This window comes from Canis aureus, chromosome 7 (genome assembly GCF_053574225.1).
Source record: "Canis aureus isolate CA01 chromosome 7, VMU_Caureus_v.1.0, whole genome shotgun sequence".
Taxonomy (NCBI): domain Eukaryota; kingdom Metazoa; phylum Chordata; class Mammalia; order Carnivora; family Canidae; genus Canis; species Canis aureus.
In genome coordinates this window covers 71,502,543-71,514,662 of record NC_135617.1, presented here as the reverse complement: position 1 = coordinate 71,514,662, position 12,120 = coordinate 71,502,543, and the positions used below count along the sequence as shown (strand labels likewise).

General features: G+C 53.4%; 3 protein-coding genes across 6 annotated transcripts; 1 reads left to right on the top strand and 2 right to left on the bottom strand.

The window, feature by feature from the left end:
* Positions 1–114: 114 nt before the first annotated feature.
* Positions 115–2,599, bottom strand: C7H6orf47 (chromosome 7 C6orf47 homolog). The gene has a single exon (XM_077904706.1). It carries the CDS (start codon positions 1,736–1,738, stop codon positions 875–877), a length of 864 nt encoding a protein of 287 aa, XP_077760832.1. The 5' UTR covers positions 1,739–2,599; the 3' UTR covers positions 115–874.
* Positions 2,600–4,001: 1,402 nt separating this feature from the next.
* On the bottom strand, positions 4,002–7,761 carry GPANK1 (G-patch domain and ankyrin repeats 1). Of its 2 annotated transcripts, none has more exons than XM_077904704.1 (3): positions 7,358–7,761; positions 5,618–6,242; positions 4,002–4,627 (listed from the first exon to the last, which is right to left on the bottom strand). In XM_077904704.1, exons 2-3 carry the CDS (start codon positions 6,226–6,228, stop codon positions 4,183–4,185), a joined length of 1,056 nt encoding a protein of 351 aa, XP_077760830.1. In that variant the 5' UTR covers positions 6,229–6,242; positions 7,358–7,761; the 3' UTR covers positions 4,002–4,182. The 2 variants fall into 2 exon arrangements, with proteins under 2 accessions (XP_077760830.1, XP_077760831.1); XM_077904705.1 differs by lacking the exon at positions 7,358–7,761 and adding an exon at positions 6,540–7,348.
* Positions 7,034–12,083, top strand: CSNK2B (casein kinase 2 beta). 3 transcript variants are annotated; one of them, XM_077904707.1, is made up of 8 exons: positions 7,034–7,060; positions 7,160–7,267; positions 8,611–8,693; positions 9,429–9,531; positions 10,088–10,203; positions 10,837–10,912; positions 11,060–11,249; positions 11,851–12,083. In XM_077904707.1, exons 2-8 carry the CDS (start codon positions 7,219–7,221, stop codon positions 11,939–11,941), a joined length of 708 nt encoding a protein of 235 aa, XP_077760833.1. In that variant the 5' UTR covers positions 7,034–7,060; positions 7,160–7,218; the 3' UTR covers positions 11,942–12,083. The 3 variants fall into 3 exon arrangements, with proteins under 3 accessions (XP_077760833.1, XP_077760834.1, XP_077760835.1); XM_077904708.1 differs by lacking the exons at positions 7,034–7,060; positions 7,160–7,267 and adding an exon at positions 7,859–8,017; XM_077904709.1 differs by lacking the exons at positions 7,034–7,060; positions 7,160–7,267 and adding an exon at positions 8,142–8,288.
* The last annotated feature ends 37 nt before the right edge of the window (positions 12,084–12,120 follow it).

The following is a 12,120-nucleotide window of genomic DNA, read 5'->3' as shown; positions in this document are numbered from 1 at the left end:
GGTTTGTCTCCAGACATCAGTCTTCCCCACCTCTATCTCAGTACTTCCTTGCACTTTCTACTACCTAAACCCCCTGCTGGACGGCGTCAGGAAATGACACTGAGTGGTGGTAACTCTCTTTGTAGTGGTATATTTAGGATTTGATGTGACACATTTATTGCTGACTGTGCAAACACCTAGTCCCAGAGTGGGAACTCCAAGCTCCAGTTCTTCCCCATACTGCCTGTCTGAACTGCCAACCCCTCTGAATCAGTCCTCCTGCCTATATGACCTGCACCATACCCACTCCCCCTGGCTCCTGGGAAGATCCAGATCCTTCCTGCAGGCTCCTAATCACTGTAGGCCCCTATCCACACCCCTTAACCCACCTGCCTCAGTCCCATTCTTCCCTACATGGCTTAGATCCTAGGATCCAAGGGATCCCTTGGGTCTCCAACCACCCTCTTACCCTAGTCAGAAGCCTTTCTGTCCTGCTTCTGGTCTCCACCTCTGGGTAGTTTTGAAAGGTAACGATGACTCTTTAGTCTTTATTTTTCATCACTATGCTTTTTTTTTTTTCTTTTAAAAAGTAAAGGTGGAAAGAATAAACGAAATGGGAGAAATGTAAAAGCAAGAAGTAACAACAGCTGGTGAATTCAAGGGCCATATCCCCATTGTACATAAACAGATGCCCTAAATAGCTCTACTCTCCTGTGTGTGAAGGAAGGCCATGCCCTCATACTCTGGGGTTTCTTCCCCATTCCTGAGGTCCCTATGCTTACATCTGGGTCATGGCCCCCACTCTCCTACACCTACTCTTTCTCCCACCCCACTCAGGGTTGGGTCACTAGGTCACACCCTATCCTGCAGGCATAACCCCTCTCCTGGGTCTCCTCTATTCCTTACCCTCCCTCTCCAACTTCTCATCCTCCAAGTCAGTGGCTTCCTCCTCCCCACTGGGCTCCCGGAGGCTGACTGCCAGCACCAGGGCCTGTAGGAGACCAAAGAGGCAGGCAAAGTGCAGAGGGTGAGCAGTAAGTAGGCTCAACACAGCATGGAGCCCATGCAGGGCAGCTAGGAAGGATAGTAGCCCATGCAGCCAGAGGCCCAGCGGTCCACGCAGGCCCAACGCGTCCAAAGCTGCTCTCAGAGGGCGTGAGCACAGCCCCAGCAGGGCTGAGGCAAGCAGCTCCAACAGATGCAGAGTCAGGTTGGTTGATATCTGCAGACTCTCCTCTGGGCTCCCCAGGTACTGCAAGGGAGCCCCTGTTCTTCCACCTGGATCCCCCTGCAGCCAGCCCAGCAGCTTCTGACGCTGCCCTGGCTTCTCCACTGGGGCTTCAGGCACAGGGGGGCTCAGTACCTCTTCAGGGGACACTCCAAGTCTGGTGCCACTTGAGTCCACAGGATCCCAGCCCAGTTTGGGAATGGTCCCTCCAGTCTCCAGTCTCCCAGACTCTTGAGTGTTAGAAGCAGTCTTGTTCCACTTGAAGGAATCCATTCTGTTGCTCCCCAGTTGCTCATCTCGGTACTCTCTGCTTGGTTCTGGAGCAGCCCCAGAGCTCCTCCGTGCCCCTGTGTCCTTGGTCTTGGGAGGCCCCACATCTCCCATGGTTTCTGGGGCACTATCCCAGTCACTCCCTGAATTCTCAGAGGAGCTATCCATTCGTCTGAGTTCTGGGGTAGGCAGGTCAGGCTTCGTTGGTTTCCGGTGGCCCCAGGGGCGAGGTAGCCAACCACTGAGGCGTCGCAGGAACATGGTTGGGATGTGTAGTGAGTCCCTAGATTCTGGGGCTGCTTCCTGGCACCGCTTAGATTTTCAGGTTTGGGGCCTGAGTGTCTCCTCTGAAGCCAGTCTGTTCCAGCTCAGAAGAACTGTTATCTGTTTTGTGAGTTCTACTCTGAACTCAGAAGTGGCTCTCCACTTCTCGGGATGCTGTGCAGCCTCAAGTGTGGAAAGCGGCTTGTTTCCTTTTCAATTTTGAGGTAAAGAAGAGAGGCACATCCAAATTCGTTCACCACCACCACTACCACCCCACACCCAAGATGCAGGACAAGAATCCCAGGACCTGACAAGGCCTGGGTTACCCCCACGGTGTTCTCCCTGGGTTTCTGGGTTTCCTTTCCTGCAGGCAGCACCCCAAGTTTCACTCACCAAGGCCACGCCCCAAGGTGCCCCAGAAACTGGGGAGGCGGTACTCCATCCAAGAGGGAAGGAAGGAAGGCAGGTGGCCCTGGGTCTCAGGTAATCCCAATCTGGAGAGTCCTGAACTGCTGACCTAAGGGAGCTCAACAACAGGCAATCAATCTCCTATTGGGGGTTAGGAGAGAGGTGTTGAGCAAACTCCAGCCAGCAGCGTTCTTCCCTTGATTCAGAGGGTTATGAATCCTACACAGCGGCCCGACCGGCAGCTGAGACGCAGCCTCCACAAGGTCAGGCCAGAGGTGTCTCGGGAAGTCGTCGTCGCGAGGCCAAGCGCGGGCCTGCCGGGGTACCTAGGCGTCCGGGCACTGTGCACTGCGACCCCTCCCGGGCCGCGGCCTCCCTAGGCCGCCTGGAGCCGCAGAGCCCGGAAGCAGCTGCACCAGGGCTGGAGGGACAGACGGGGGCGGAGCCTGCAGCTCGCGGGGCGGGCCCTGCGGATCCACCCCCCCCCCCCCCCCGCGCCCCCGCGCGTTTGTACGCGCCACTCTGCAGGGTGCCCGCTGAGATTTGGCCGGGCCCGGGCAAGGGGGGAAACCTGGCAGTGAGTTTTCACTGCCCGAGGGTCCCTGGGCCGCCAGTGTTTCCCTGACCCTTGGTTCTTCCCTGCCTCCCCCCCGCCCCCCCTAACGCCAGCTTTTCATGGCCATGACTTCATGAAAGGCTTTTCCGGAAAAGCAAGCTGCTTCTCCGGTACCCGTGTTGATCTTCCTGACCCCTCCAGGCCGATTCTACTTCCCGGGGTCAGTCGGACAACAGTTAAGCTCTCCTTCAGCCAGGAACCTGGTATGAGCAGCAGGAGGGCGGAGGAGACAAGTGTAGACAAATAATGTGCTTCCTACCTCTGGAGTTTCAGGTAATAAAGTGAACCTTGATTTAAAGGTTACATTTGGGAGGCCAGAGTTCTGGCTCTAGTTCAGCTAACACCATTGAGGCTGGAGAATTCCTAGGCCCTCCCAGCCCATTGGCCTCTTCCTGCAAGACCCTGCCTACTCTCATCACCTCAGAGCTTGCCCAAGCTTCCCCTCACTATGCATTGTGTATTTGATCACGTAGCTGCCTCCCCCAGCTGTGAGCAATTAGAAGTTTGGGACTATGTCTCACACCTCTTAGCACATAGTATCTGAACTTGTTTAAAATCAGTAATCAGGGGATCCCTGGGTGGTGCAGCGGTTTGGCGCCTGCGTTTGGCCCAGGGCGCGATCCTGGAGACCGGGATCGAATCCCACGTCGGGCTCCCGGTGCATGGAGCCTGCTTCTCCCTCTGCCTGTGTCTCTGCCTCTCTCTCTCTCTCTCTCTCTCTGTGACTACCATAAATAAATAAATTAAAACAAAAATCAGTAATCAAAAGGACACCTGGGTGGCTCAGTGGTTGAGCATCTACCTTTGGCTCAGGGCATGACGGGGGAGGGGAGGGGGGGGGCGGGCGCAGGATGGAGTCCTATATCCGGCTCCCTGCAGGGAGCCTGCTTCTCCCTCTCTCTGCATCTCTCACGAATAAATACAATCCTTTAAAAATAAAAAAAAAAGTCAGTACTTGAAAAAATAAAACAGTGATTGAATTGACTGGAGTGGTCAGGGGACACTTACTGGTGCAGGCAAGCCTGGCATAGAGCTTGGGCAATTCCTGGTTCAGGGGATTGAAAGAATAGCTGGGGGCATTCCAGGCTGGGGCTAGCACCTGGAAGTGAACCAGACGGGCAGGTAGGTGACCCTATCCTGCCACCAGAAAGGGCTACCCCTTCTGGCTCAGGTAGGATTTGCATGTGGCCCCCAGACTTGTTTGGCCTTTCCCACAATAGCTTCCAGAAAAGTGAATAAAACACAAAAGAAGAAATTTGATTTATTTTTCAGCTCTCAGCTTCTCTCTCCCAAAGGCAGAGCCCACTGACTACAATCTGAGTGTTTGGAACCTGGACAGACCCCCAGAAGTAAAAGCTAAAGTGCCTAGGTCCAAGTTCAGACTTCAGCAATAGATCAGGATCAGACCTTACCAAGGTCAGAACTCAAGGTTCATGTATGTCCTCAGATCCCACTCCCAGGCCCTGTCTTTCTCCTCCTGCCTTCTCTCCTCTCTCCAGCTCAGTGTGGTCACCCGAGGGGCTCTCTCCCTCCCAGCTATGGCCCGAGTATCTCGGGCCAGGAAGTGTGTGACTCGGGGTTGGGGCACCGATCTGTAGCCTAATCCTTCCTGGTCCCTCTTGAGGACAGTGGGGATGGGGTTGGTGCGGCCCTCACCCCGGGGTCCCAGCCCCATTCCAGGCTCCCAGCCTCCCCTCAGCAGCAGCTTAAAGCCTGGGCTGGAGGCGGGCACCCCAAGGGGCAGGTTGGGGGACCTGAGATCACGAGGCAGTGACAGCAGGTGAGCAGTGGATGTCCAATGATTAGAGTCTTGGAAGTGAGCATTGCAGGTCTCGCAGTACTGGAAGGAAGGGGATTGGGACCTGTAGGGGAAAAAGAGAAAGAGATGAGGGCAGGGGAAGAGTGGAGGGAGTGGAGAGGGAGGCAGGCAGAGCGGGGTGGCAAGGTGGGAAGTCCTTCTAGCCTTTCTGCTAAGAAAGAAATTGCCTTCCAACCCACTTAGCAATGAGGGACCCAGAGGGGAACAGCTAGAAGAAATAGCAACCAGGCTTCACAAGATCTTGGGCAAGGCATAATAACTACAATTTATATATATATTTATATATGTATATTTATATATATATATAGTTTAAAAAAATTTTTTTTTTTTTTATGATAGTCACAGAGAGAAAGAGAGAGAGAGAGAGGCAGAGACATAAGCAGGCTCCATGCACCGGGAGCCCGATGTGGGATCCGATCCCGGGTCTCCAGGATCGCGCCCTGCGCCACCAGGGATCCCCTATATATATGTATATAGTTAATCCCCTATATATATATATTAACTATATATATATATGGTAAACCGTCATCCTAACACTTTACATATATTGACCCATTAAATCCTCACAATTCTTTAACATAGGTGCTCTTGTTACCCCCCATTTCTCAGATAAGGAAAATGAGGCACATAAAAATTAGGTTGCTTGACCAAGTAAGTAGAATCAGAATTTAAACCCAGGGAGCTGGGACACCTGGGTGGCTCAGCGGTTGAGCGCCTGCCTTTGGCCCAGGGTGTGATCCTGGAGACCTTGGATGAGTTCCACATCGGGCTCCCTGCAGGGAGCCTGCTTCTCCCTCTGCCTCTCTCTCTCTCTCTGTGTCTCTCATGAATAAATAAATAAAAATCTTAAAAAAACACACACAAAAAAAAAACAGGGAGCTCACATTTACTACTACTCGATTCCATTGCCATATCAACCTACACTGGGGATCAGGGAGAGAATCTTTGAGTCTGTTCCGGAGCCTCTGGCATGGAGGGACTAGGAAGGGCAGAACACACTGAAAGATGGGCATGGGTTAAGGCTTCCTCTCACCGGTTCTCTGGATTCCTCGTCTCTCCGTGGCTCTCTCGGACCATGCGCGCCACCTCAGGAAAACCCGCTTCTTCAGCCAGCTGAGCAGCATCCTTGCCACCCAGCTCACAGACACCCACCCAGGCAGCTCCACGGCCCAGGAGATAGCGCACAGCAGCCCCCTGGCCTGCTCGAGCAGCACACATCAGGGGGGTCCACCAGAAGGCATCCCGAGCATTGATATTGCCCCCCGCTCCCCCTGCCTCGTGGGGATCCAAGAGCCTTCTTAGTTCTGCTAGGTCACCCTCCTGGGCTGCCCTCAGTATCCAATGGGTCATCTTGTCCTCTGCCTCAAGGGATCTCCTTTGTCCATGTCCTGCTGAGGCTCCTACAGCAGCTTCCCCCATCATTCTTCTCTTCTTCCTCTTTCTTTTCCTGTCAGGTTCAGGCTGAGATCTCTGGGATGCAGGGATGCTGCTCTCTTCTGCAATCAGGGCCTCATAGAAAGCCCGGGCTGCAGCCCCATTCAGGGTGGGCTCCAGCTCTTCAGGCTGTGACTGCTGCTGCCCATCTTTCCAGAGGTCACTGGGGTTGGTGGCCGGGGTGAAGGTGATGAGGGAGGGCCTGGACATGGCTTTTGGGAGAACTGAGACAATGAGACTAATTAAAGGGCGTATGAGACAAGCAAGCCAATCCCTTGGTGGCTCTGCACTGACCAGAACCACCTCCACAGATCTGCTGGGATGAGGAAAAGTAGCCTTTTCCAAGTCAAAAACCCGTCTTATACTCTAAGTGACCCCACAACCTAGGACCCTACAGGGCCTAAGGACCATAGGTCATGTGGAAAAACAGGGAGCCATACAATAACAGCCCATATCCCTCGTAAAGGTTAACTTAACAAAGATTTAATGAGAATTGCCCAGAGGCCCATCCCTATCCTCACCAATAAGTAAAAACAGCTTCTCTCTCAAACTACTTGATCACCAGGTAAGACGTGCAGTTAAGAAAACAATCAGCCTAGCCCTTTAAATCTTCCTTGATCCTATGTCAGGGTAGGGTCTTTCCAAACAAAAACAGACTTTTAACCTTCTCCGGATGCAAGAAGAAGATTTGGGGGAGAAACTCCAGTCTCTGTGGAGACCCCACAGGGTCTCTGTACCACAAAAATTTTATCTAAGCAAAGGTGCTGCCAGTCCAATAGCCACACGACCCAGACACACATGTGTGACTGAAAAAAAAATCAACCACCACAAAGCAGAACTTGAGGGTGCGGGCGTGTGCGAAGCGCCAGGCTGAGCCTTCGCACGGTGGGACCCTCCAGGATGCCACGTGCCCAGGCAGCGCGAGGACAGAGGCTCTGTCGGTTGGGGTCCTACTTCTACATAACGCCCCACAATGCCCTTCGCCTCCCGGAACGTGGCCCCCCACTCCGAGCGCAGTTTTTGGACCTGCGAAACCACCGAGTTAAGGAGGGCTCTGAGAAGGCGGGAGGAAACCTGTGGAATGCCCCGAAGCCATGAAGTGAAATAACGTCACGCCACCCCTCACCATTATTCTGAGCAGGGTTCGAAGGTCACACTTAGTGCCCGCAGCAGAAGGCCCCATTCAAGCTCTGAGAGGAGATGGAAAAGTGCAAGGGGACGAGCAGCAGAATGGCTGGCGCCACTTCAGGTTAGCGCACAGGCCGTCCCAATTCTCACACCGCTCACCTCAGCCCAGCCCACTCTTCCCACGTCCCGCAAGCAAGGAGCCCGGCCTCACCTCCCGCCTGAGGAGACTAGACCCCGGGGTGAAGCACCGGCCCGGGTGGGGCCTCCAGTGGCGGGCCTGACTCTGGCGAGAGGCTCCGCAGGCAACAAGGACCCGGTGGGGTAGTCGGGGACGAGGTCAGCACCCTGGGCTGCCGGCAAACACCTGGGGCAGAGCCTCGCTGTGTGAGGGGAGTTGCAGGAATCCAGCCCTCCAGCCCCGTTCCTTCCCCGCCCCCTCCCGGCCCCTCAGTTGCGCGACCCTACGACTCTATTTCCCATACTCCCTGGCCCAGAACGGGGTACTGCGCTTCCGCTTCCGGTGGTATCCCGCTGCTCCCCACCCCCGAGCGTCTTGTTCCTGGGCCTCGCGACGCCAGGGTCGTTCGTGGGTCATCCTGGGATTCGTAGTTCGCCTGTTCTTCGCTTCGCCAGTTTCTCTTTACCTGGGACTCCATTTCCCGGCGTTCACTGCGGCGCCCGACCCTTGGCGCTTGCGCGTTGCCCTCTCCCCACCCTCCCCAATTTCCACACACACCGCCCCCCGCCCCCCCCCCTCGCTACTTCGCCTGCCGCGGTCGGGTCCGCGGCCTGCGCTGTAGCCGTCGCGGTTCTTTGGAAGCAGCAACTCCCCTCCCCCACCCCGGTCCCGGTCCCGGTCCCCGCCCAGCCGGTGAGTCTGAGGTCGTTGCCGCATCGAGTCTTCCGTCCTTAGGCGCGGCACATGGGGTCTCCGCGCGTTGGTGTGGGGGTGGGGAAGGAAGTGACCCGGTCCGGCACCGGGGGAGGGAGGGTTGGCCTGAGAGGCGGGGTGTGGGGACTCCTGTGAGAGGGACCCAGGGCCACCTCCAGGTCGTGAGGGGAAAGGGTCCTGGCTTTTGCTTGGAAAGGATAAACTTCGGAACCCTTGGGAAAGGTGTCGGGGACATGCGGAGACCTGCGGGGTAGGGGTCTCGAGCCGAGAGCCCTGCGAGGGAGGGACTTGACGTAAAGAGGAGAGGGTGCTGGTTTTCGGGATTGTTAGGGGTGTGGGTAGGACGGGTGAGCCTAGACCTGTCGGTTCTTCAGAAGTGGTGGGACTCCAAAGAGCCTCTAGTGAATAAGAGGAATTGGAGGCAGGTGCGCCAGGGTCTAGGATCCTTTAAGAAAAGGGGGCTCCAAATTCTTCCATGGTCGGGGAGCAGAGTGTGGGGAGGAGGGAAGGTACCAGAGACAGGGTGGGGGAGCTTGGCCTTTGTTTACCCTCTTTTTTTTTTTTTTTCCCAGCTGACGTGAAGATGAGCAGCTCAGAGGAGGTGTCTTGGATATCCTGGTTCTGTGGGCTCCGTGGCAATGAATTCTTTTGTGAAGTGAGTTCTCAATCTCCCAGCTATGTCCGCACAAAGTTTGGCTGTATGTTTTTCCACATATTTAGCTTCTACTTCTCTTACAGGCTGTCATAGAAACTTTTTCCTGTCAAGGAAGAGTCCCTTCAGTAACTCCCCTCACTAATTTGTGAAGTGGCAAGACTTGCCCATCCCAAGCCTGTTACTGTCCAGTGGTGTAATATTGGAAAAGTCAACTTTATTACTACTACTACTACTACTGTTATTCTTATTATTATTGCTAGGCTTGTACTAGTAGTGCTTAATTTGGGAGCCTATTAGGATTAAAATGCCGTTTATCAAAATGTTTTGTAACAGGCAAAGTTTTGTGCTAATGATATAATGGATTATAACTGCCCACAGGACCCAAGCTGTTTAGTCGCTGCTTTTCTTAGAGTTCTAGCTGCCGGTAAGGAGAGGACAAAACTGGTCTGTAGAGATGGGATCAAGAATAGGAACAGGGATTTTAAAAGGAGTGTCTCGTTAAGGAAGAGATTGTTGTAGCTGCTTATCCTTAGGAAAGAAAAGCCAGAGTTTTTATGGGAAGGCAGTGTATGTGAACTGGGGAGAGAGACTCAAGGATTTCTGCTGAGTTGGTGTGGGGAATTAGGGAAAACAGAAGCAGTTGTGTTGGAAACAAGGCACCAATTAGAGCAATGTGCCCAGATCAAAGCTGAGGATTCTGCTATGGGTTTCTTCTTGACTTCCACATCCTGACAGGTGGATGAAGACTACATCCAGGATAAATTCAATCTCACTGGACTCAATGAGCAGGTGCCTCACTATCGACAAGCTCTAGACATGATCTTGGACCTGGAGCCTGGTGAGGCATCCTCGGGGTTATCTTTGTGTGTGTGTGTGTGTGTGTGGTTTTTCTTTTTTCTCCCAAATTCCTGTTGATCTGCTTCTTGAATTTCTAAATTTCCTTTTGGTTCTCTGATTGCCTTTGTCCTAAGTTCTGTACTTTATTTTGCTCTCTCATCTGACTTTTGCCTGGATTTGTGACAGCCTCATTCTACACTCTGATCCTGTAACTTGGCTCTCTCCCTTAATGTTAGTTTCCTCATGGATCTCATTTCCTGCTTACCTGTCTTGCCTTGCACCTTTCAGTCTAGAGTTCCAGCTTCTATGTTGATCTTTTTCATTTATGTGTTGAGAGAGTTAGGAGGGAGAGAAGAGAGTAAAGGCTGAAGAGGTATAGAGAGAAGGCAGAGCTGCCTTGGGTGGGTGGGTGGAAGGGCCAGAGGCCCAGGTTTCTGGGTCAAATGCCCAGGTGATGGGTGGCGCAAAGATGAGTAGCCAGCAGCCCCTGGAGGTGGATGGGGCACCTAAGAAAGCTGTAAGACAAGTGATTGCAATTGGCTGCGGCCATGTTTCAGATGAAGAGCTGGAAGACAACCCCAACCAGAGCGACCTGATTGAGCAGGCAGCCGAGATGCTTTATGGATTGATCCACGCCCGCTATATCCTCACCAACCGTGGCATCGCCCAGATGGTGAGGCCTCTCTGCTCCCACTTGACTCCTCTGAGGTAGTAAGGGAAACAGGTTCTTGCAGCAAGGAGTCACGTTTTCAAACTTGTCACAGATTATAGCTAAGAAGAGGGGAAGAGGGCGCCTGGGTGGCTCAGAGGCTGAGCGTCTGCCTTCGGCTCAGGTTGTGATCCTGGGGTCCTGGGATTGAGTCCCGCATTGGGCTCCCCGCAGGGAACCTGCCTCTTCTCTTGCCTGTGTCTGTCTCTCTTTCTGTCTCTCGTGAATAAATAAAATCTTTAAGAAAAAAAAAAGGAGGGGGAAGAACCCCAGAACCTGGGCCTGGGGATTAAATCCTAATTGGGGTTGTGCTGACTGAGGTATTTTCAGGGAGGGAGACGTGACCTTGGACAGGAATTTTTTGCAGTCTGCCTCTTCCTCAGGGAACAAACAGCAAATGGCTCTGATGGTCTGTAACTTGCCTACCTGGAGAAAAGGAAGCAGGGGAGTAGGAGGGCCCATCTGGCCAGCTTAAAATGGGCATCTGGACGGAAGGAGGCAGGAGTGGAGGACAGAGCAATGTGGGTTGGACTGAGGAGGGGATTGCCTCTTCTTTTCATACCTACCCACCGGCCCCTTTCATTTTATTCACCTCAGTTGGAAAAGTACCAGCAGGGAGACTTTGGCTACTGTCCCCGTGTGTACTGTGAGAACCAGCCAATGCTTCCCATCGGTGAGTGTTGGAGAAGGGAAAGGAGGCCTCATGAAATGGCCAGTCCTCTGGGAAGGAAATGGGGCTCAGCAAGTCTGAGCCTGAGTCTGGGAGGGTGGTGGGGCAGGCTCGGGGGTGCCTGGCCTGCTGAGTCTAGCTGTCTCCCAGGCCTTTCGGACATCCCAGGTGAGGCCATGGTGAAGCTCTACTGCCCCAAGTGCATGGACGTGTACACACCCAAGTCATCGAGGCACCATCACACGGATGGCGCCTACTTCGGCACCGGTTTCCCTCACATGCTCTTCATGGTGCACCCCGAGTACCGGCCCAAGCGGCCCGCGAACCAGTTTGTGCCCAGGTGGGGAGCAGGGATAGAGTTACCCAGGGTCAAAGGAAAGGTTTGGGATTCCCCAGAGAGAAGGGAGGACAGGGCATGGTCCTTTCTTGAGGTTTGCTTCTCCCAGAGCGAGTAACCTTGGGGAAGGTGTTTGCCTGCCTGTGCCTCAGTTCCCTTATCCATGAAATGGGGGTGATGACAGTACTTGACTGACAGGGCACATTTAAGTAGTGTGGTGCTTCGAATCATATTGGCACTTGAAGTCACCATTCAAATGATAACTGTTCTTGTCATCATCTTGGGTGCTCAACCTTTTGCCAGGAGAAAGTAGTTTAAAAGTGCAGTTTGGTATCATATTGAAACAAGTATGAATATGCGCACACACATAGATGCGATTACATGCATGTATGTATGTGTGTTTAAAGTAGGCTAGAATTTGAGTTTTAATGGTTGTTGAAGGTACATTTCCTAGTATTCTAGAGGGAAGATGTTTGGGAGCCACTGTCCTTAATCACTGAGCAGACTCATGGAGAAGCTGAGGTGGGGAGGTGGAAATACAGGCTGCTGACAAGGCCAGGGTAGGGCTCACCTTGCTGCCTCTCTGACCTCTACCCCTTCCCAGGCTCTACGGTTTCAAGATCCATCCAATGGCCTACCAGCTGCAGCTCCAAGCCGCCAGCAACTTCAAGAGCCCAGTCAAGACGATTCGCTGATTCCCCACCCTACCTGTCCCTCAGTCTTTGACATCTCCGATCCTTTGCTGCCACCCTTTCAGGAACCCTCTATGGTTTTTAGTTTAAATTAAAGGAGTCATTATTGTGGTGGGAATATGAAATAAAGTGGAAGAAAAGGCCATGAGCTGGTCTGCTGGTGCTTGGGGTTGGGGGACGGG

Bases quoted from the DNA above. Each gene is read 5' to 3' on its own strand.
- C7H6orf47 (XM_077904706.1), bottom strand. From the start codon at position 1,738: ATGTTCCTGCGACGCCTCAGTGGTTGGCTACCTCGCCCCTGGGGCCAC.
- GPANK1 (XM_077904704.1), bottom strand. From the start codon at position 6,228: ATGTCCAGGCCCTCCCTCATCACCTTCACCCCGGCCACCAACCCCAGT. The intron at 4,628-5,617 runs GTGAGAGGAAGC...TTTCCCCTACAG, and splicing joins ACGAGGAATCCAGAGAACCG to GTCCCAATCCCCTTCCTTCC.
- CSNK2B (XM_077904707.1), top strand. From the start codon at position 7,219: ATGGAAAAGTGCAAGGGGACGAGCAGCAGAATGGCTGGCGCCACTTCA. The intron at 9,532-10,087 runs GTGAGGCATCCT...GCCATGTTTCAG, and splicing joins GATCTTGGACCTGGAGCCTG to ATGAAGAGCTGGAAGACAAC. The intron at 10,913-11,059 runs GTGAGTGTTGGA...GCTGTCTCCCAG, and splicing joins CCAGCCAATGCTTCCCATCG to GCCTTTCGGACATCCCAGGT.